Source organism: Eptatretus burgeri, chromosome 9, assembly GCF_056783735.1.
Source record: "Eptatretus burgeri isolate ZD-2024b chromosome 9, Ebu_testis_v1, whole genome shotgun sequence".
NCBI classification, from domain to species: Eukaryota; Metazoa; Chordata; class Myxini; order Myxiniformes; family Myxinidae; genus Eptatretus; species Eptatretus burgeri.
Genome location: NC_140969.1, coordinates 75,753,858 through 75,777,991, shown reverse-complemented (window position 1 = coordinate 75,777,991; position 24,134 = coordinate 75,753,858). Strand labels below are relative to the sequence as shown.

General features: G+C 41.4%; 1 protein-coding gene across 1 annotated transcript in view; it reads left to right on the top strand.

Annotated features, from left to right (window-relative positions):
- The first annotated feature begins 3,393 nt into the window (after window positions 1–3,393).
- LOC147020379 (uncharacterized) overlaps window positions 3,394–24,134 on the top strand; it is an 88,857-nt gene continuing 68,116 nt past the window's right edge. The window contains exons 1-5 of the mRNA XM_085893784.1: window positions 3,394–3,434; window positions 5,006–5,151; window positions 12,377–12,575; window positions 15,307–15,430; window positions 18,490–18,655. Coding sequence (XP_085749910.1) covers window positions 3,404–3,434; window positions 5,006–5,151; window positions 12,377–12,575; window positions 15,307–15,430; window positions 18,490–18,655 — 666 coding nt within the window. The 5' untranslated portion in view covers window positions 3,394–3,403. The remainder of the gene's footprint in view (window positions 3,435–5,005; window positions 5,152–12,376; window positions 12,576–15,306; window positions 15,431–18,489; window positions 18,656–24,134) is intronic.

The window sequence follows — 24,134 nt, the reverse complement described above, 5'->3', positions numbered from 1 at the left end:
TATCAATGTGCATCGTCCGAGGTGTCAATGTGCATCGTCCGAGGTATCAATGTGCATCGTCCGAGGTATCAATGTGCATCGTCCGAGGTATCAATGTGCATCGCCCGTGGTATCAATGTGCATCGTCCGAGGTATCAATGTGCATCGTCCGAGGTGTCAATGTGTATCGTCCGAGGTATCAATGTGCATCGTCCGAGGTGTCAATGTGCATCGTCCGAGGTATCAATGTGCATCGTCCGAGGTATCAATGTGCATCGTCCGAGGTATCAATGTGCATCGTCCGAGGTATCAATGTGCATCGTCCGAGGTATCAATGTGCATCGTCCGAGGTATCAATGTGCATCGTCCGAGGTATCAATGTGCATCGTCCGAGGTATCAATGTGCATCGTCCGAGGTGTCAATGTGCATCGTCCGAGGTGTCAATGTGCATCGTCCGAGGTGTCAATGTGCATCGTCCGTGGAATCAATGTGCATCGTCCGAGGTGTCAATGTGCATCGTCCGAGGTATCAATGTGCATCGTCCGTGGAATCAATGTGCATCGTCCGAGGTGTCAATGTGCATCGTCCAAGGTGTCAATGTGCATCGTCCGAGGTATCAATGTGCATCGTCCGAGGTGTCAATGTGCATCGTCCAAGGTATCAATGTGCATCGTCCGAGGTATCAATGTGCATCGTCCGAGGTATCAATGTGCATCGTCCGAGGTATCAATGTGCATCGTCCGAGGTGTCAATGTGCATCGTCCGAGGTATCAATGTGCATCGTCCGAGGTATCAATGTGCATCGTCCGAGGTATCAATGTGCATCGTCCGAGGTATCAATGTGCATCGTCCAAGGTATCAATGTGCATCGTCCAAGGTATCAATGTGCATCGTCCGAGGTATCAATGTGCATCGTCCGAGGTATCAATGTTCGTCGTCCGAAGTATCAATGTGCGTCATCTGAGGTATCAATGTGTTTTCATGAAAGGTATCAATGTAATTCGTTCCTCTAAAAGACATAAAGCTGGAAGACCCCTGGCAGCATTGGTCGTTGGTGTTCTTTAAAGAGTCCTCGCGGTCTTTTCCAAAGAGTAGGCGAGTTATCGCCAGCACTCTGAACAAATTCCTCCACATTCTGTGGAGTACCCTGCAATGAAGTAGCGATCAGAAACATACCCCACATTGCTTCTACCCTAGAAACGTTTCTCAACTTGTGAACGTCTCGAAGTTCTCAAGAGTACGGGCCGCCATTATCACTTCCTATTTATTTATTTATGGGTTACGATATCACCTGGATTTTAATTCAATGAAAAAGATTTCCATTTTAAAGTTTAAAATGAACCATCACTGGTTAACTATTATTTTTATATCCATATGAGGCCAGAAACCAATGCTTATCACAATTTATACATATACGTATATATATATATATATATATATATATATATATATATATATATATATATATATATATATATATATATATATATATATATATATATATATATATATATATATATATATATATATATATATATATATATATATATATATATATATATATATATATATATTTTCGACACCTGTGCGTGTAAGCACACGTTGTTTGCCATGCCTCCTCATGTACATTCCACAGAATCTTCTCTCCGGTAAGTTCATGAGCCGAGCTATTGCTCCATTACGATACTAAGTTGCTTGTTGTATCGGTGGCAGATTCGTTATGTTGAACGATTTGATCCTTTAACACTTTTCACTATTAATACTTCGTCTCGTTATTGTTTCCTGGTTGATTGAACAATCACCCGTGACAAGGCGTCGGACTCATTGCGCTTCCAACAGCCAGGCTGGATTGCCTCCACGAACAAATTCCCACATTCATGTTTGGATATTCTTAATGGTGATAAACTTGGACACTCGTGAGTGGAGATGGCGGCGCGCGCGCACACACACACATACATACACACGCACATACACATACACACATACACGCACACATACGCACACGCACACACACGCGTACACACACACACACACACACACACACACACACACACACACACACACACACACACACACACACACACACACACACACACACGAAACATGATTACGTGCATGGTTGTGATTGCACGGTCCAAGGCAAGTGACCCGTATTTTACGTGTTCGACCGGGTATGTGGAGTCAAAACCCGAATTGGATAGAAATTGGATAGAATTGGATTACGACGTATGCCAGCGTACTGTTCAGTTATCCCAGAACCTAAATGTGTGTCATCAAGAAGCAAAGAGAACACGGGTTACGACAATGCCACCATTGTTTAACAAGCTATTAATCCGACCAATGCACAGACCGGTGATGTAGGTGATGTTAACACTTCCATCTCTAGCACGGTTATAATATAATATAATTAATAGGCTGCCACTCAACGATTTAAATCATAACCGCACAAGAAATTGAAGTGTGAACATCACCGTCATAACGAAGAAAAAAAAAAACCAGGGAGACTGGAACACTGACGCGAACCATTACATTGACGTGTTTCGACTTATGAGTAACGTACAAGTCACGTATGTCGACGTGTGTCAACGATCGCGTAGCATGCCTACAACTTATGCCAGCGTATGCGGAATGTGTGTCATATGTCGAGTCGGTTGAGAAATTTTCAACATGTGGAAAATGTCTCGACGTACTCTGCGTAGGACTGTATACCAGCGTATTACGACGTATGCCAGCGTACTACGACGTATGCCAGCGTGCTATTAACGGATACAAAACTTACCCATAACGTATTCGACGTGTGCCAGCTTGGTTTGGCAAATTTTTCATACGTCGGCATATGCTGGCAAAATGTCAAGGTGTGACAGCGGCTTCACACCTCGATGTCTAGTGCGGTTATGATTTGAATCGTCGAGCTGCAGCCTATGAATAGCATACGCCACGTGATCGTCGGCGCTAAGCATAAGTTAGACTACCGTTCAGCATAGGTTGTGAACGCCGACAACACGCTCAGCATTCGTTGGTATAAGTTATCTATATGTGATTAAAACGTTATGTGCACGTTACTAATACGTTATGCATACGTCCAACAAGTTATTATACGCCCAAAACTTAAAAAAACATCAATAGTTCAGTGCACGCCAGCGTTTTACAAACATTTTGAGACCTTGCCATACGCTGGCTGAAACATCAAAGTGTGACAGGGCCTTAACCACGTACATGTATGCTCTTCCCCTTGGGTAAGTTTTCCAAAACCATATGTTTGTATACATATATATATATATATATATATATATATATATATATATATATATATATATATATATATATATGTATCTACAGTACTGTGTGTATGTACAGTGTATATACTTTTTCCAAGATTTCATGTTCTTTGATGTCCCTCGTGTGTTCTGCAGAAGATCCAACATGAGAACATTATTGGTACTGTTCTTGTTGGGTGAGTTTCTCTTCTTGTACTTCTGTTTTTCGATGTGGTTATACTAAGTATATACCTGACTGGTTGAAGTACAAAGTTATCCAGATGTGCCAGTTTGTTTTCCTGATTTCTTGTCTGCATGAGTATGGCAGATGAAATTCAATCCAAGCAATAAATGTATATTTCAGCTCAAATCCTGACACATCGGTTTGATTCCAAAATCATAACCTTATCTTAAACAAGCTACAAAGTTTCCCAAAGTGTGAAGCCCATCCACGTCTGCTTTGAACTCCAACTAAACTTGACGAAAACAACAGCGAAAAAAAAGAAGTAATATCATTAATTTTTGTTCTCCAAATTCTCATAATAGAGGTTTCTTGAAAATTTGATGAGAAAAGTGAAAATGGTAAAAACGCGATGGCTTGGACAGACAGATAGACAGACAGACAGACAGACAGACAGATAGACAAACAAAGACTGAGAAACAAAGCGGTCATAGACCAATACTTGCAAAATCAGTCGCTGCAACTTTGACATTTGGACCTCAAAAACAATTGGCTTCTGTGATCCAATATGTAAACCCTGTTCAAATTCCAAGTCAATCGGATGTAAATGTACAATTTTGTGACCTTGAATTTGGCCTTTTGACCTCAAAAGCAATCGTTTTCTTGCTTTTGATTGTGAACCAATTCAGTTACCCAATATTCAAATTATGTTCCTATTTCAAGTGAATCAGATGAAAACTGACGATTTTTTTTACCTTGACCTTATGACCTTTTGACCCAATTATTAATTAGTCTTCTCCAATTTCTCATAATAAAGGTTTGTTAAAAAATTGATGACCAAAGCTCAAATGATAAAGTTATGGCCTGGACAGAGAGACAGACAGACGTACCCACACACATGGAAGCGATTGCAAAACTTTGTTTTCTGCTCCACAAACGGAAAAGCTAATTAATATTAAAAAAAATGTGCTAATATCATTGCAGTGGCTGGACGGATGGCCAAGAGGTTCACACAGTTTCCTTAAAGTTGTTGAGCTCAATCCCGACCCAGCTATAAATTATCATCCCTGTGTTCCACAGGCAGGGTGATTCATCAATCTGTATGCCTTCCTTCGGATGGTGTCCTTCATTAAGAGTCGGTGATCTATCTGCAGCACCCTTAACAAATTACAAATTCCTGCTCAAACTACTGCTGGGAAGGCAATGGCAAAGCACCCAGCATAACCCTTCACAAGAAACTGCTTCGGCAGCACCGACGCTCTGTAACAGAGTATGGTACATCAATATGAGAGTGTATCATGCATTGAATCTTTAAACGAAAGGATTTCAGGACATCATTAATAAATTCACAAACTCTCACTTAATAACATGGTCGTACTATAGTTTGATGGTATCTCAAGTCAAGAAGTAAAACCAGGAACACAATGTGGTTATTTTTCTCAAATAAGTTTGTTTTGCTTGACCGCTGGTGAGTGCATGAGTTCAGCATGATGAAAGTGTTTAATTTTTATCTTGATTTGTTTTCATTCCTCCTTTTATTCCATGGATTAATTTTATTTATTCCATTTTATTCCATGGATGGTGCAGTAAAGAGCAATGCTTGGGCACATGATATGAAAATACATGAACAAAGAGGGGTGGTAGGAGGTACGACAACACTACCTTGCCATGCTCCACCAGAAGAACAACAAGATGTGGACTTTGAGTGGACGTTCCTAAACGAAACAAACGTGGTGAGATCAAAAGGAATTTAACAAATGACCCAAATAGAACAAAATGAACAAAGTGTACTAATCATGCCTGTTGTGCTTCATCACTCAAATATTGTACACTCTCGATGATTTTTATAAGCACATCTTGACATAAATGCATGAGAAGTGTTGGGGCCATCTATTTATTCTATACCAGCGAATACACCTGTCACTTCACTGACGGAAATACCAAAGGGGGAGAAAGGAGAGAAGATTGGGTGGGGGAGCAAGGAGGGGTGGAGGAGTGAGGACAGTGTGAAATGAGTGGAAGGGAAGACAGACGTGCGGTAGAGCATTAATGACGATTGTATTCATCATGACTGTTTCATCAAAATGATTCTGCGTAGAATAACAGTGAAGATGGAAATAAAATAATGTCTGAAATCCATTTTCGGCTGGTCATAGTATAAAAACGACTCGGAGACAAACGCGTCTGTGGGAAAACACTGTCCGGACGCGTCCAAAGGAAAAGCACCACCCAGATGCGTCTGAAGGAAAAACACGGCTCAGACGTGTCCGGAGACAAACACCGGCCGGATGCTTCCGGGGACAAACTCTGCCTGGACACGTCTGGAGACAAACACTGTCTCGACATAACCACTGTCTGGATATGTCCAGAGACAGAGAGGAGAGGTTTGGGAGGAGGGTGCTGAGAGAGAGAGATAGAGAGATAGAGATAGAGATAGAGAGAGAGAGAGAGAGAGAGAGATAGAGAGATAGAGAGATAGAGAGATAGAGAGATAGAGAGAGAGAGAGAGAGAGAGAGAGAGAGAGAGAGAGAGAGAGAGAGAGAGAGAGAGAGAGAGAGAGAGAGAGAGAGAGAGAGAGAGAGAGAGAGAGAGAGAGAGAGAGAGAGAGAGAGAGAGAGAGAGAGAGAGAGAGAGAGAGAGAGAGAGAGAGAGAGAGAGAGAGAGAGAGAGAGAGAGAGAGAGAGAGAGAGAGAGAGAGAGAGAGAGAGAGAGAGAGAGAGAGAGAGAGAGAGAGAGAGAGAGAGAGAGAGATAGATATATTGTTGGGGAGCAGGAGAGGGATATGTTATGCTTTATGAAGCACACACACACACACACACACACACTCACGGCCGATATTGGCAGGTTGGAGTCAGTTTGATTCCCAACTGCAGTGCTAAGGGCCCTGTCACACCTTGAAGTTTTAGCCAGCGTATGGCAACTCATCAAAATGTCTGTAAAACGCTGGCGTATGCTGAACTATTGATGTTTTTTTCAGTTATGGGCGTATTCATAACGAGTTGGACGTATGCATAACATATTAGTGACGTTCACAGAACGTTTCGATAACTTATAGATAACTTATACCAATGAATGCTTAGCGTGTTGTCGGCGTTCACAACCTATGCCCAACGATAGTCTAACTTATGCATAGCGCGGCAGTATATCGCCGATGATCACGTGGCGTAGCCTATTAAAAGGCTGCTGCTCAACGATTTAAATCATAACTGCACAAGAAATCGAAGTGACAACATCACCGTCATGCCGAAGAAAAAAACAAACAAAACAAAACATCGAGTCTGGAACACTGACAGGTTCCTCCTGTTAAGCCCATTTTTAAATACGAATTCCCCTAAACGCTGCCAATATGCCATTATCTGGTAGCTGTAAGTTAGAAACACGTTCAGTAAGTTCTGTGTTCTTCCGGAAGACGTTAAATACCTCTCCATATGTCAATATGCATTGAAGATACGTTACACATAGGTTCAAAGCACGTTACTCATAGGTTAGAAATAAGTTTCGGGTACGCTAAACATTACCTCGACGTGTTTTGACTTATGAGTAACTTACAAGTAACGTGTGTCAACGATCGCATAATGTGCCTACAACTTATGGCCAGCGTATGCGGAACGTGTGAGTCATATGCCGAACACTTCGGAAAATTTTGATCATGCTTAGAATTTGTCGACGAGCTCGGCGTACTACGACGTATGCCAGCATGCTTCAGCATGCTTCAGCATGCTCTAAACGTATACAAAACTTACGCATAACGAATTCGACGTGGCCAGTGTTTTAGATAAATTTTTCATACGTTGGCATAAGCTGGCTAAAACGTCAAGGTGTGACAGGGCCTTTACCGACGACAATACATACTTTGCACAACCCAAAAAGATTGAGTAGCTTTCACTGAAAAAACAACGCTGCATTTATAAAGACCTTCCAGGGATGTGTTCACAAACATTATCTTTATAAACAGCTGCATGTGACAGGTGTAAAAAAAATTTGGCTCTGGAAATTTAGAAAACATGATAATAAGGCAAATGGCTCAGAAATTGGGTGTTATTTCACAATCACTCGCTCAAGGCAATGGGGGCAGGAAACCCTCGCTCAGGGTGATGGGGAAAGAAGCACTCGCATCCACAGTGAGTGAACGATTCACTCAGAATGACTTAGCGACCGCTATCTGTCCTACGATCGTACCGCAATCAACAATAGGCACTTGGCAAATGGTTTAAGCACTCATGCAAGCACTCCAATTAAATGCGTGATAACGAACAGTTAGCCAAGCTGTCACTGCATACCATAAAGGATCCCTTTATCTTTATAGCCAGTCTTCACCTTACATGCAGCAGTTAATGAAATAAAATGAATTTGTTCAAATAATGACTTTACCCACAAAAGAGTTGCTACTACATGCAGACCAACCCGAGAGACTTCGCAAAGTCCAATCACCCATGAAATATACATTGCAGAAAATCCACTTTATTGCTTGCTCAACTGTGCATGTGTCACGTGGTCCATCAGTTTGGGGTCCGTGCAAACGTTATAACTTTATTTCAAAAGATCCGTTTTTCACCAGATTTGCTTTAATTCCCTCAAGAGCACTTTTGAAACCTCCGAACTATCGATACAGATCTGGCAGACACTATGGATTGACAGTCCCTCTGTGGTATTTTAAAACTGTGTGAGGTCTCTCAGTGAATGCATGAAATCATATAGCACAATGAAACTGGTTAATTTTGACATGTTCCTCAATTTTTTGTTCACTCAATATAATTTTCCAAAGAGTAGAAAAAGATAAGTTGAAAGTGTTGGAAATTCCACATTTTCTTGTGTATATATGTAAAAGGAGGGACCATCGCCTTGCTTGAGTCAAGTAAATAATATGTATATCGGCTTAGTTATAAGACTCGTTATTTCTTTAAATTATCAGATTTCACAGCGGATTTCGATACTTGTTTAGTCTGGATGATAATTGATCTTCCAAACTGAAATATTTTGATGATATACTTTAATTAGCCCATGAGAGTAAATCATGGAAAATCGTATCATACAATGTATGAAATCACTCCAAGCTCCTAATTCGAAAACTATAGTACTCACAAAAGCGATGTATACAGCAATTTGTAGCTATGATGAAGGAGACATTCGATAATATGAGGGTGAAAGTGAAAAAAGAAAACGTTATTGAAAAGAAATCGTTGTGGCCTCTTCCAAGGCAAGACATGGTTGAGCAGGCCAAAACATGGCGGCTTCAGACACCAGTGAGGTTCCCTTGGATATGCCTTAAGACCACATAAGGAGTGGTGACCGAGGATCGCCTGATGAAGGAGACAATTAAATAAGGTGTGTTTCAATTTCCTCAAACACCCAATTTGCACTCTTGCACTTCCTTGGAGATTTTTTCTTTTGCCTGTAGTTTCAGGCAGCAAGGTTTCATAGTTTTGGAGTTATGGAGGACATACAATGACACACACACATACACACGTACACACGTACACACACGTACACACACGTACACACACGTACACACACACGTACACACACACGTACACACACACGTACACACACGCACACGCACACACACACACACACACTGATTTTTATTGGTACAGATGATGCAAGGGAGGGGTGAGTGTTGGTTAGGGGAGAGAAAGTATAGGAAGGGGATTTGAGAGGAAAAAGGGAGTTTGGATGTAGACCAGAAGGAAGGTGTGTGTGTGTGTGTGTGTGTGTGTGTGTGTGTGTGTGTGTGTGTGTCTGTGTTTGTGTGTGTTTGTGTGTGTTTGTGTGTGTGTCTTTTAATTCCATATTATACAGCACACATTCCTGATTTGCTTGGGAAGTTGCAAAGAATGTCTTATTCTTAAGGCCATGTAAATCAGCTGTTCTTTACAAGGGCTGCATAGGTAAATTTGCTCTCTATATATTACCTACACAGCCTGGTGTTGGCGCAGTGGTTCGGGCAGCGGCTTGGGATCCAAAAGGTCCTGAGTTCAAGCCCCTTTGGGCCACTGAATTAATACACCAGGGGGTTGACTCAGCCTGTCATCCTTCCAAGGTCGGCGAAGTGAGTACCAGTGTACTGGGCCCGGTGTATACCCCGGTTAAAATAGGTGTACCATATCCCTGTGTCGTAAGAGGCGATCAGGGTTGCGTCAGGAAGGGCAACCGGCGTAAAACATGTGCCAAATCATTATGTGGATCATATGGATGATCCGCTGTGGCGACCCCTAACGGGAGCAGTCGAAAGAAGAGGAAGAAGATATTACCTACTCAAAACAATAGAAATGAGGAAACACGAATGAACTTTTAATAATTAGCAGGTACGAGCAGAAATTCCATGTCATCTGTACTAATACGTGGCAATGTGTGTGTGTCTCCTTCATAACTCCAAAAGCATAAAACCTAGCAGCCTGAAACTTTGCATGTCTCCAGACATGTCCAGGCAGTGTTTATGTCTGGATGGGAGTTTGTCTTCGGACAGCTTGGCTCCGAATGCATCCAGGCAGTATGACGTGACTTTGTCTCCAGTGGTGTCCAGATAGGAGTTTATCTCCAGACAGGAGTTTGTCTCGAGACGCATCCAAGTAGTGTTTATGTCTGGACGGCTTGGCTCCGGACCCATCTGGCGGGTTTTCTCTCTGGACATGTCCAGGTGGTGTTTGGCTATGGGCCGTGTTTATAGTATGACAAGTAAAAATTGGATTGCAGACATTGTATTGTTTCCATATTCACTGTTATTTGATGCAGAATCATTTTGATGAGACAGTATGAATCGTAATTAACGCTCCACTGCACATCTGCCTTCCCTTCCTCTCACCTCTCGCTGTCTTCCCTTCCCCCACCCATCTTCACTTCCCCTCCATCTCTCCTTTCCACTCCATCTCTTCATTCCCCCCCTCTCTCTCTTGCCCATACCCCCCCACCTCCCTCTCTCTTCTTCCCTCTTTCCCCCTTCCCCTTTTCTCGGATACCCATCAGTGAAACGACGGGCGGTATTGGCTAGTGTCAAAAATAACTTCCAGTTCAGAATCCCCCACAACCCAATGTCTTCAACCATCTCCTCCACTTTCGAACCCCAAGTCCTCATCACCCCCCTTCCAACCCGAAGGCTTCAATCCCATCCCCACTCTAAGTCTTCAAACCTCCACCACACATCAAGTTCTGAACCCTTCCCCCATGAGTCCGTAACCACTATCTGTCCTACCTACCCCCCTTTCTTCCCGTTCATCAAAGCAAGAGGGCATTCTTGCATCACCATATATTATTTCTTCATTCACTCATTGAAATAGTGGGATATTAAACTATTTTTTCTCCCCTGTCCACCTTATTAAAATGCCATTACCAACTTCATGGAAACTGAACTTGGTTGAAGCCGAACAACAGCATGATTCCTACATGTAATGGTTCATTTCAGTCAAAACAACCAATCAATAATCTCGCGAGATACGTGGAAATTGACATAAATTCCGTAGAATTGCCACTCTCAAGGGATTGCAGTTAACCTGTTTGTATTTTATTGATAAGTGATCCAAAGTTAAATATCTTCCATTGATGGATATACAAACAATGTGAAAAATGTTTAATGATGGAAGAGCAGCTAAATCTCAATCTCGTGAGATGGAGGAATCTCGCGATTCTTCAGTAAAAATAGTGAATAGGTAAGCTAAATGATGTGAAAAAATTACAAGGTCGTTCGAAATGGAGAAAATATATACAGTACAACCGGACCTCCTCGGACAAAGACCTTTAAAATGACTTGGAAAGAGACTACTGGAAAGACATAAAGACAAACAGAATAAGGCTTTTATTCTATAAGATTGAGAAAAGCTTCTTTCAAGCTTCTGGGTCTCACTATCTGCCATGACCTTTTCTGGGAAAGTCACATTTCCAACCTCGCCTCAAAAGCCAGTCGCCGACAGGGAATCCTCCGTCATGCAAAGTCCTTCCTCGGCCCTCTTGAGCTCATGACCACTTACAAAGCTTTTTTCCGTAGCCTGATGGAGTACTGCTCTCCCTTCTGGGCTGGTGCTCCTGCCTCCCACCTTTCTCGGCTTCACGCTGTCGAAACCAGGGCATTTAAGATCATCGGCATCTCCCACAATGAAGCTAAGTCTTTGGGCCTCTCACTCAATCACCGCAGGTTGGTCGGTGGTCTTTCTGTCTTCTACCGACTCCTCTCCAGCCATGCCCCCCTGCTCTCTCTGCAATTTGTCCCCACCACATTTCCACAGGGCGCTCAAGGTCCGCCAACAACCCCCTTCTGGTAAAACTACCAAAATCACGAATCACTGCTCATCTTCACTCTTTCATTCCCCCTTTTTCCGCCTTTGGAATAAACTTCCTCACTCTATTCTTTCCCATTCTTCCCTCCAGGCTTTCAAAACAGCTGTTCACCACCACCTCTTATCTTCCCCCATCCAAATCCTCGATCTTTTCTACCCCCGATAATCCACCCAAGCCCACTTCCTTCAATTCCCCTGCTTTCCTTCCTGAAAGTCCCTGAAATCTCCATCTTCTCTTCGCCATGTTCCCTGTCCCATCCCCATCCCTCTCCCTTCCACAGTTCACCTAATGTGTCTATTCCCCACTGTTTTGTCCCTTCCACTCCCACCCCTCTTGTCTCATGCCTCCTTGCTGTGAGTTGTGTGTTAGCTCTCATACGAGCCTCGACCAAGGTATACAAAAAAAAAAAAAGGGGAGAAATGAATGAAGGAGAGAAAGCTGAGTGAAAGCAGTGTTTGTGGAGTGTGCGAGGAGCGGGAAGTTAAGAGGAAATCGGGATATGAGGAGCGTGTTTATGGGTTTGGATGGGAGTGCCTTGTATGTGGAATACTTGTGGATGGTGGAGGTGGGGGTGACAATGTGGTTTAAAAATCCTCTACTTTATGGAATTGGCTCAAAGGGCCTGAGTCAAACTATTGTGGAACTCATGATGTAAAGGCTGACTGTGCTTAGCTGCTGTGATCCCACAGATTACAGATTACACAAATGATGAAATTCATAATGAGGGATACGAGCGAGTGAAGTTCATTGGAGATTTGACTAAAGGAGACGCATCCATTACAATTGAAGATCTTCGTCTCGACGATTCAGGAGTGTACAAGTGTGAATGGACCTACTATTCTCAGGGTCTGAGGGAAAAGCACACCTTGGTGAATCTTACAATCACAGGTAATCCTTCCCTTGTCTGTTTTGCAATTGACAATAATTTTATCATTTTTTGCAAGATTTGTGAAAATTTCGATTGATGAAAGTACTATTAATTATAATCCTAAATTGATGAAAGTTATGATACGTAAGTTAAGACTTTATGATGAGACCTTAAACCAAATATTCAAATTGAACTCACTCCTGCGACATTGTGCTGATTACCCATCGGCTTCAGCTGGCAATAGCCTCAGTTGGATTGGCAATAGCTCCCGCTTTTTGCTGTGCCAGAGTGTCGTGTTGATCGTTCGCGATGAATATTCCATGATGAGTGCTGTTGAGTTACACGTGACCTTTGCTGCTCACATGCATGACAGATGACGACGAATCTCCACAAGCACCCGATTAATGTGACACTGCCGTAGAGAATAATAAGAGGCCAAATCCAACTGAAGCCATTGCCAGCTAAGCCGTTTTGTTAATGGATGCAATGTCACTGTACTCCACCTTTCAAACCATCTATTTCTCATTCAAAGAACAACACAATATACAACAGCATGGATGTGCTATGGATTCACCCTTCTCACTCATAGAACTTGCACATGCAGGAGTTTGAATTTAAAATCTTGTCATATTTTCCTAGTATCATGCCACGGATTTGGCTGAGATACGTTGACGAAATTGGTAGTTCTTTACAAATCACAACGGCATGATTTATGTACATTCATCGATGATATTGATTCCAACATTGTGTTCACGCAGGAAGGATGTAAAGACAATAAGTTAGCCTTTGAGACCTTGTCGTACAAGTCATAAAAGGGGGCTCCTTGAATCTGTGTGTATTTAATGTGAACCTAAACAAACCATGACCTCACCAGTTTGATTCTCAGTACCCATTAGTTCACAAACTTTCAGTGATGTGGATCCTTGTCAATTGAATCGATTCTTTTGTTCATGATCCAAGAAATATTGCTAAGGGTAAAAAAACAAAACATCAGACAAGTGCTTCAAAAGTGTGGTTTCCTCCAGATGAGCTTTACTTGGAGTTGAACTGCCTAAAAAGGTATGCAGGCCAAGAAAAAATAACTTTCATCACCATATCTTATGTTGCGGGTCTATTGGAAAGGGAAAAATGATTTTCCTCAAGGCTTGGGATTTTCACTGTCTTCAAGGCTGAAAATACCCTGAGGCAACAAGTTATGCACTTGAGGGATGAGCCATCCCACCTCCACAAATCCCTAATTTTGTATTCAATGTTGAAGCTTGTATGAGAGCGAGCACACAGAACATACAAGGGGAAAAGGAGAACGGGGTGGGAGAGAGAAGGACAAAACAGTGGGGAACATAGATAGGAGATCTGTGGAAGGGAGAGGGATGGGGTGGGTTACAGAGGCTAAACAAGATGGACACTGCAGGGATTTTCAGGTCGTTACATGACTGGAACTTTCACGAAAGAAAGCAGGCAATTTTGAAGGAGGTGGGTTTGGGGTGGATTTATGGGGGTCAAAAAGATCTTGGTTTTGGATGGGACATAAGAGATGGTGGTGAACAGCTGTTTTAAAGACTTCAAGGGAAGCATGGGATTGAAGAGAGTGTGGAAGTTTGTTCCAAAGGCGGGAAAAAAGAGGAATGAAAGAATGAAGGTGAGCAGTGATTCTAGGTTTTGGTAGTTTTACCAGAAGGGGGTTGCTGGCACTCCGAGAGTGCCCTGCAGAAATATGGGAGGGGGGATATCTCAGCCAAAGCGGGGGGGGGTGAGGCCAGAGAGGAGATGGTAGAAGAAAGAAAGACCACCAACCTGCCTGCGGTGAGAGAGTGTAAGACCCAAAGGCTCAGCCTCATCGCGGGAGATGCCAATGATCCTAAACGCCTTGGTTTCCACAGCGTGAAGCTGAGAAAGGTGAGAGGCTGGAGCACCAGCCCAGAGGTGAATGAAAAGTAATGTGGTGTGTGGTGCAAGAGGTGATCAGGTGTACTGCAAAGATTATCATATCAGGGAGACCCAATGGTCCCTGAAACCCCGGATGAGCCAGCACCGTTGGCCGAGCCCCACAGACGTATTCAAGACTCGGTGAGTATTCTCATCTGCAAACCATCAACCATACCTTCAGCACCAAGGAAGTACTTAGGTTGGACAGAGCTACAAGTGGTGTGAGAGCAGGGTGAGGAATCTATTTTGGAGAGAGTAGAGGCTCCGACGCTCCAACATTAACATATGAACCTCCTGCACAGCATATGAAAGAGGAGCCAATCCAAATGAGGCAATTGCCAGCTGGAGCTGATGAGGTAATTGGCAAATAATCGCTGGAATAATTTGGCTGAGGCTGAGCAAAGTGAGTTTGTGGCCTCTCATTCCTGATATGTGGAACATCCTGCAACCCATTCCTACAAAAAAACAGGCTTTTTGGAACGGCGGCCACATTTTCCATCCAATGACCTTGTTACTTTGTTCAAAAAAACATTCTCCATGGGCCGATGTTGAAGGTTTTGTGTTAATTGCTCAAGCGGTTGTGGAGAAAACACTCAAAACTCGGTCTCCCGCTGTGATTGTGACAGCATAATATAATATGCCACTGAAATCATAAAAGTGTGGGAATTAACCCTTCCATGAGGATGGGTTTCTTTATAGTATTAATCATAATAATGTTGTAATAACATGATCTGTGCTCATTAACTTGGTCTGTTGCTGATTTACATTCCACGGAAACCACAACACCATGAACAACTTCTCCACCACTGACATCTTCTCTCCCAGCACCAGCTACTGCATTGCCCCAGAACGGTTCAAGTCACATTGTTGCTGCTGTGGTTGTGACTCTTGTCATGGTAATTTCTGTTGCTGTTGCTGTTGCCTTTTATTTCTGCAAACGAAAACATTGGTGAGAACAATTAATGAGAAGGTCTTGAACTAAATACAAAACAATATTGGTCCTTTGCTTTATTTACAACTGGTGTGGATCGGCTTGCTACGCTCGCCTCTCCACACATCTTTGCAGAGATTGATGCCCAAGATTTGCTGTGTTCACATGATTTACATACCAAACATAATACAAACATTTCTTTTGTACAAATTTATTTGTAATATAGGTGATATATGTACTTAATATTGATTTGTGATAAAAGAAGGTCCAAGTGGTCTAAATGGTCAAGGGTCTAAGCTGTCTAATTTGTCTGAAGGGTGTAATGGGTCAAAATAGTGTTAAGGTCAAAGGGTCTTCTGGGGCTTTAGGGTTATTTTGGGGTTTTCAGGGTCTTTTGGGACCTTGGGGGCTTTTGTATCTTTAGGGTCTTTTGCAACTTTTGAGTCTTTTTGGGTCCTCAGGGTCTTTGCGGTCCTTGGGGATTTTGGGATCCTTGGGGACTTCTGGGTCCTTGGGGTCTTTTGGGTCCTCAGCAAATTTGGGGTTATCTGGGTCTTTTGAGTCCTTGGGGTCTTTGGAGTCTTTTTAGGTCCTCGGGGTCTTTTGAGTCTTCAGGTTATTTTGCATCTTTGGTGTCTTTTGGGGTCTTAAGAATCTTGGGGAATTAACATTCAAACAGGATGTGATTAATAGGCATGTAATCTTTTACCGTCTCACAGACCGTGCTTTTTGTATATGTATATGTATATATATATATATATATATATATATATATATATATATATATATATATATATATATATATATATATATATATTCTTCTTCATCTTTCGGCTGCTCCAGTTCAGGGTTGCCACAGCGGATCATCCGTATGATCCGCATAGTGATTTGGCACATGTTTTACACCGGATGCCCTTCCTGACGCAACCCTGGTCGCCTCTTATGACACAGGGATATGGTACACCTATTTTAACCGGGGTATACACTGGCCCAGTGCACTAGTACTCATTTCGCCGACCTCGGAAGGATGACAGGCTGAGTCAACCCCCTGGTGTATTAATTCAGTGGCCCAACGGGGCTTGAACTCGGGACCTTTTGGATCCCAAGCCGCTGCCCTAACCACTGCGCCAACACCAGGCTCATGTATGTATATATATATATATATATATATATATATATATATATATATATATATATATATATATATATATATATATATATATATATATATATATATATATACTGTGCATATATGTATATGTATATATATATATATATACTGTGCATATATGTATATGTATATATATATGTATATATATATATATATATATATATATATATATATATATATATATATATATATATATATATATATATATATATACATACATGAGTCTGGTGTTGGCGCAGTGGTTAGGGCAGCGGCTTGGGATCCAAGAGGTCCTGAGTTCAAGCCCCATTGAGCCACTGAATTAATACACCAGGGGGTTGACTCAGCCTGTCATCCTTCCGAGGTCGGCGAAATGAGTACCAGTATACTGGGCCGGTGTATACCCCAGTTAAAATAGGTGTACCATATCCCTGTGTCGTAAGAGGCGACCAGGGTTGCGTCAGGAAGGGCATCCGGCGTAAAACATGTGCCAAATCACTATGCGGATCATAATGGATGATCCGCTGTGGCGACCCCTAACGGGAGCAGCCGAAAGAAGAAGAAGAAGAAGATATATATATACATACATATGACATTACCCCCCCACCCTCCTATTTGTTTAACGACCTTTTTTGCTTTTACAACAAGCCAAACTTTCATGACAACATTTTAAAACACATTTTTAAGTCATTGAAGGTATCATCAATTTTAATACACTCCCAAATGTCAATAAAATATTAAAATAATAAACGTGCATTTCTGACTTTTTCCAAGGTAAGACGTTGAATATAATTTTTTGTGATTAAATTTTTCTTTCTTTTTTGTGTTGAAGTGTCTTTGTGCATTTATTTGGATTTTTGCCTTGAATCTATTTCTCACTGGAAAATGCCACCCGTCAATTTGTTGATGGGAATAAAGAGGGGGGAAGGCAAACACATGTTTGGAGGCAAACACTGTCCAGACGAATCTGGAGCCAAGCCTTCCAGAGCAACTCTTGTCCAGACATGTCTGGAGCAAACCCGAGAGAGAGAGAGAGATAGAGATAGAGATAGAGATAGAGATAGAGAGAGATAGAGATAGAGATAGAGATAGAGATAGAGATAGAGATAGAGATAGAGATAGAGATAGAGATAGAGATAGAGATAGAGATAGAGATAGATTGGGGTCGGGGAGTCAGCAGTGAGATTATGTCATGCTTTGTGAACACACACACACACACACACACACACACACACACACACACACATTTATTAGTATAGAACATTACATGATAGACAAGTAACGTGGACATCGGCGGAGGCAATTTGGCCTGTCATGGTTATGCTTCCTCAACACATCATGTTCACTTGACATTTGTGCAAACTTTAAGCCAGGTGTTGGTTTAATGGTGAAGGTGACCACCTACAAGTCCAAGGGCCTTGAGTTTGAGCCTCTGTTGTGTCGCTAACTAACAACAGGTGGGGTTGACTCAGCCTGTCATCCTTACAAGGTCGGCAAAATGAGTACCAGCTTACTGGAAACAGGTGCCACTGCATCAGCAGCACAGCTGTGCTCCCAGCAATGATGCAACCAGAAGCCAGAGACTGAACACAAAAGAATAATAATGAGCAATCTGTCCACAAAAATATGAAATTTTGAACATTTAGCTTTAAATTGCACACATCGGTTCATTTTAAAGAAAGCAAGAGTGAATCACAATGATTAACAACAGAGACAAAAATATATTTTATAGAAAGTTAACAAAGGTTGAGTGTTTTATAAAAATTTTCACAGGAAATTCTGGTTTCGCACATTTCACTATTATGTTTGTTATCATTATTTGTTTTATTATATTTCCTCATTCGTTTTATTTTACACATTAACATAATTATAATAATCTTGTGTTTCCAGTTTGAATCTTAATTTCCACAATCTGTCCATTTAACAGGTTCTGTTGGAAAGAGAATATTGAAAATAACACTGCAGAGGAAAACATACCGATGAATGCTCCATTGTCGAACAATGGAAAGAATGATGGAGAAAAGGATGGAGATGATGGTGGAGTTCAGACATCTCTGGCATCAGATGTTGAGCACAATCATGCAGATGTTACATAAAAATTAATACGACGATAACTTGTCACAAGAGGAGGCAAATTGACCCATGATGCCTGTGCTATATCCGTACCACCTCAAGCCAACACAGTTCATGAACACACTCACCTTCCATAACTCAGTGCTGAGTTGTTTCATCACACTCTTCACAGGATATTCAGATTTCAAATATTTAGTAATCATGTTTTATATCAAAAAGTTTTTGTAAATTTAGAATGTTCTTGATTGTGGAAGTTCAGTTCTCAACCATTTTCCGTTTAATCCTGAAATATCTGACTATGGTATAATTACTATGTTGGTAAACCTTGAATGAAGAATATAAACAAAATGAGGAGAGTAATATCAAGAACAATATATCACAGACTTGAGGCATGCATGACTCAGCATCTGTGATCACTTGTACCAGTTTCACACTCCAAATTATCGAAGTGATTTTGGAGGTAAATCCGATTCTCCACCATCGATCCTTCCATAAATTTGGAGATTTTGTAACACTACGAACTCACTCGAAAAACTGGAGCAGTTGGTCAAAACAAACTTTTCTTCTGAGAAGGGACTAAAGAGGCCATTGGAAGATGAGGAAAATACGAGATGATCACCACAAACTATGCCAAACGTGTGTAATCCCAGTATTCCTCTGCACATAAATTTGTTGTTTCAGAAAAAAAACTGGAGGTAACCTTTTGGAAAAATTATCATTCAAAACATTTGATTAAATGTACCTGCCAGTGATCAAATTTGGTATCAACAAAAGGAGAAGTCACAGTAGGGAATACCGGTGAATATTGTGACAGAACACCCATTTTGTACACTCCTAAACTTAAATGTGTGAATAATAACAAAAGTTGGAAAAGAGGTCAAAAAAAATAAAATTTGCCACACAATGACTCTTGTGTTCTGCATTGTTCCCGTGGCATTTGGTAAACAGATCAAGAAAATATAATACTGCACAGAACATGCAAGGCCTCATCATGGCCCAACTCTTCGTCTGTATTACTCATTTCACACTCCACACTGTTGTACACCCTGGGGAAAGTTTTTATACCCAACGTTTCTTTACCCCCTCCATCCCGTTCATACCAGTTTTGCGAAACCATGGTTTTCTTAACCTGGGAAAGCTTCCTCAGGGGACTTCAGTGGCTTCTCTGAATGTACATTTGTGATTAGCATCTTGTAAACTGAGTTGGACCCACATTGCTTTGCTTTACAGTGGCTGCATTCGCATTACTGTCACAACATTGAAAATGGTGGCCATTCCTGAAGCTATGCTTGCCGTTTTTCTCTTCGTTTTTAATAAGTTTTGATGAAGGAGTACATGGTCCAGCCAGATGAGGTGACGCTGTCGACAGCTTTGAAAATTAAAAAGAGTTCAGGTAGTGTTTGAGGCTTGTCAAAGCTATCAGAGGCTTGTTTTTGCACTTGTGTTGCCCGTGTCTTTGGCGGACAACATCCTATATGTCGACTGAGCACCAGTTAACAACACTTTTGACCTTTGACCATACATTATTATGTAAACATGAACCACACAATTAAATAAATCCCTTTGACCATACATTATTATGTAAACATGAATCACACAATTAAATAAACCCCACTCGTTTCACACAACATCTAATCCTCCAGGGTACACTCTTACCTCCGAGATAACCTTGGTCCTCAGCAGGGTTAAAATACCCCACGGTATTTAGGATACAGTGTCTGATATCCTATCCTTTTAAAATTCCGGGTGTCAAGCACGTAAAGGCCCGGTCACACCTTGACGTTTTAGCCAACGTATGCCGATTTTTGAATTTTTTTTCTAAAACGCTGGCACACGTTGAATACGTTATGGGTAAGTTTTGATAACATTGAGAGCATGCTGAAAAACACTGCCATACGTCGTTGTATGTTGGCTTTAAACGTTGTACTTTTCGGTTGTCCTCAAATTTTTTCATGCTTGAAATTTCACGACGTATGCCGGCGTATGACTCACACGTTCCGCTACGCTGGCCACAAGTTGTATGCACGGTCTGCGATCGTTGACAGACGTCAACACATGCTACTTGTAAGTTAATCATAAGTTGAGACACGCCGAGGTAATGTTTAGCGTACCCGAAACTTATTTCTAACCTATGATTAACGTGTTGTTGGTACCTTACGCGATCGTTGCTACACATCGACAGACGTTACTTTTAAGTTACTCATAGGCTGAAAGACGTCGGTATAATGGATCGTCCGTGCGTCAGCGTCCACGGCCACAGCCAGGACACTTATTTGCAGCATTCTTCAAACTTTTCTTCGGCATGACGAGGATGTTCACACTTCGATGTCTAGCTTGGCTATGATTCCAATTGTCCATCGGCAGCGTCTATTTAAAATAGTCGAGTTTGAGCGTTTTAACACGTTCAGAAGAAACTCTTCAAATTTCAAAACCCCAGCGTCAAAAAACAAAGGTGAGTGACAGCAATTTAAATCGTTCATTGTAAACAATGAAAATAGTTGAGTGGTACCGTTTAAAAGTCGTTGAGTGTAAAAAAAAATCCAATTGTTGAGCACAAGCGTCTACTTTCAATAGTGGAGATGCAGCCATTTAAATCGTTGAGTTTATCATTTAAATCGTTAAATCCTTAAACGCATGGACGATCCATCATAACCCACACCCTCCCCCTCACACTCACCTACTACTGCCAACATGAACAAACTCTTACTAATACTAATAGTAATACTAATACTGATACTGATACTGTTACTGCTGACATGGACATCGACTCAAAAAGGACTCGAAAACACTGTTGGGTTCCCCTTTTATGAGCAGCATTTTATATACCAATTCCCAAAACCGCTGGGAACACGTCTTTATATGGCAGTTGTAAGCTAGAAACACGTTCATTTATTTTTTTGTCGACTGGAAGACGTCATTGGAATACGTCTACATACGTCGATGTGTGTTGGGACTACGTAAATAATTGGTTCAAAGCACGTCAAACATAAGTTAGAAATAAGTTTCGCGTAAAAAAAGACATTACCGCGAATGTGTTTCGACTTATGAGTAGCTTATAAGTAGCCTTTGTGGACGTGTGTAAGCGTCCACATATCGTGTGTAAAACTTATCCCCATCGCATGCGGAACGTGTGTCATACGCTGAGTACGTCGTAAAATTTTGAACATGTTTAAAATTTCTTGACGTACTCTACTTACTACGACGTATGATAGCATACTTTAGCGTTCTACTCACGTATACCAAACTTACTCATACCGTATTTGACGTGCCCCAACGTTTTAGACACATTTTTCTTAGGTCGGCATATGCTGGCAAGATCGCCAAGGTGTGACCGCGATGTTGACACTTCCATTTCTACGGCAGTTATGATTCGAATCGTTGTGCGTCAGCCTTTTAATAGGCTATGTCACGACATCGTCGGCGATGCGTGCAACGCGCTATGCCTAAGTTAGACTATCGTTGGGCATCGGTTGTGTAGGCCGACAACAGGTTCAGCATTCGTTGGTATAAGTTATCTATAACACAACGAAACGTTCTGTGTCCGTTACCAATGCGTTATACATAAGACCAAGTCGCTATGAATACGTCCGAATCTTTAAAAAAAAACATAAAAAGTTCAACGTAAGCCAGCGTTTTGCATACATTTTAATACGTTGCCATCGCTGGCTAAAACGTCAAGGTGTGACTGGGCCTTAAGCAGCACACACCATTTTAAAATTCATTGGCATGACTCATCCATGGTTAAACCGCTGACCTCTTGGAATCAGAGTGGACACTGCATCCATGACACCACTGAGTCTGGTTAAATAATTAGTTGCTGAACTTGCACGTGACATTTTGCGAACAAGTGATTGATTTTTTAACTTCAACACCATTGTTGATAAAGTCTCCATCCAAACAGTTTACTGAATCAATGATGGTGAGTCTGTTATGTGAATTTGGATTGTCTATGATACGACAATCTTTGCTCCAGTTCTCCGAAGTTTGCCTGCTTTTGACTTCCCAATGAAAGTGTAAAAGAGTAAAGAGCCATTTCTTTACGAACACACACTGGGACTTGGGGTATAAGAGGGGATGTTTTGGTAGATGGTGGAAGCATGGTGGAATTGTTGACCATCTCTCCCCACTCCAAGAGCAGAAAATTGAAAATGTTGAAATGTGCTGCAGGGCCCCAGACACGTTAATTATAGCTTCTCATCTAAGTTTTGCAACAACTGCTGCCAATGTTATCTTGAAACAATTTTCTATGGCCGCAGACACTGAACACAATCCTTGCATGTCTAACTTATCGTTAAAATAGCAAGCTCCAAGGCAGCGAAAATCCACTTCATGTTGTGTTGCTTATAACTTTATTTTTCATATTTTTTTCAATTTGAAGAAAGAGAAACAATTTAGGGTTAGGGTGTGTTGATGTCACTTGTCAGGAGCAAATCAAAGTGAACCTTGCCTCGCACAACCAATCAGAATTTTTTTGGTACTTATCGCGAGACCATGCAAAGCATAATTCACACTGGCTTTGTCTGGGCATTTATCAATGTGAATAAAAATGTTTTTCGTCCAAATCCCCAAAAAATTGACATTTCACTGCCTGGTTGTTTGGTGATTAATATGGTACCATTTTCAATTTTGTGCGACCAATGCTTTTGGAGGAGACACAAAAATGACACAGACATTGGATATTATTATTCAAGTCAGAAAAAACAAGAGCAATAATTACTTTGTAATACATCTCCCCTACCGATGTGATATTTTCCAAGTCCAAAAAGGGTATAACGTAAAACTCTGTGAAATATTGACGAAACGCCCTGAAAGTCGAACTTGTTCTGTAACTTATCATAATAAAGCCATGCACTAAGTTTCAGTTGAATATGTTAATTTCCAATATCCTTTCCCAAAAGGATATGGGAAAAAGTCTGAAAAACCACAGGTGGGATGAACAGACAGAACGCAAACATATCCTCCCCTCCACTGAAACTGTGAAGCGACGAAAAAGAAAAGAACATGTCATGCATGACCTAACCATAGACATTTTAACATTTTCCACCAGAACTTGACTAAGCTTTGAGTAATCAGAACGGAATTGTCCTTGCTAGGTAGCTGAGAGTAAGGCTCATTTAATGTTAATTTGCATCATAACCCTCTGGGTTAAAGGTCAACGTCTTACACACTGAGGAACCACCATTTAGGTTAATGGGCATATCCCTCCGAGTTAAAGGTCAAGGTCTTAAATCCATAGGATACTAAACCAACATTTAGGTTTTCCTCTCTTTTTTCTGCCAATGTCAGAGGACTTTCGGAATGAAATTTTGCCTCAACAATGGGAATACAAAGTATGTGGGGTTCGCTTTTTTTTTGAGCTTGACCTATTTTAAGGTCATGACCTAATTATAGACATCTTAACATTTTTCACCAAAACCTGACTAAGGTTTGTGCGGGACAAAATTCCCCTCAGTAGATAGCCCATATCAGGTGCATTTACGCTTAATTTACATTATACCT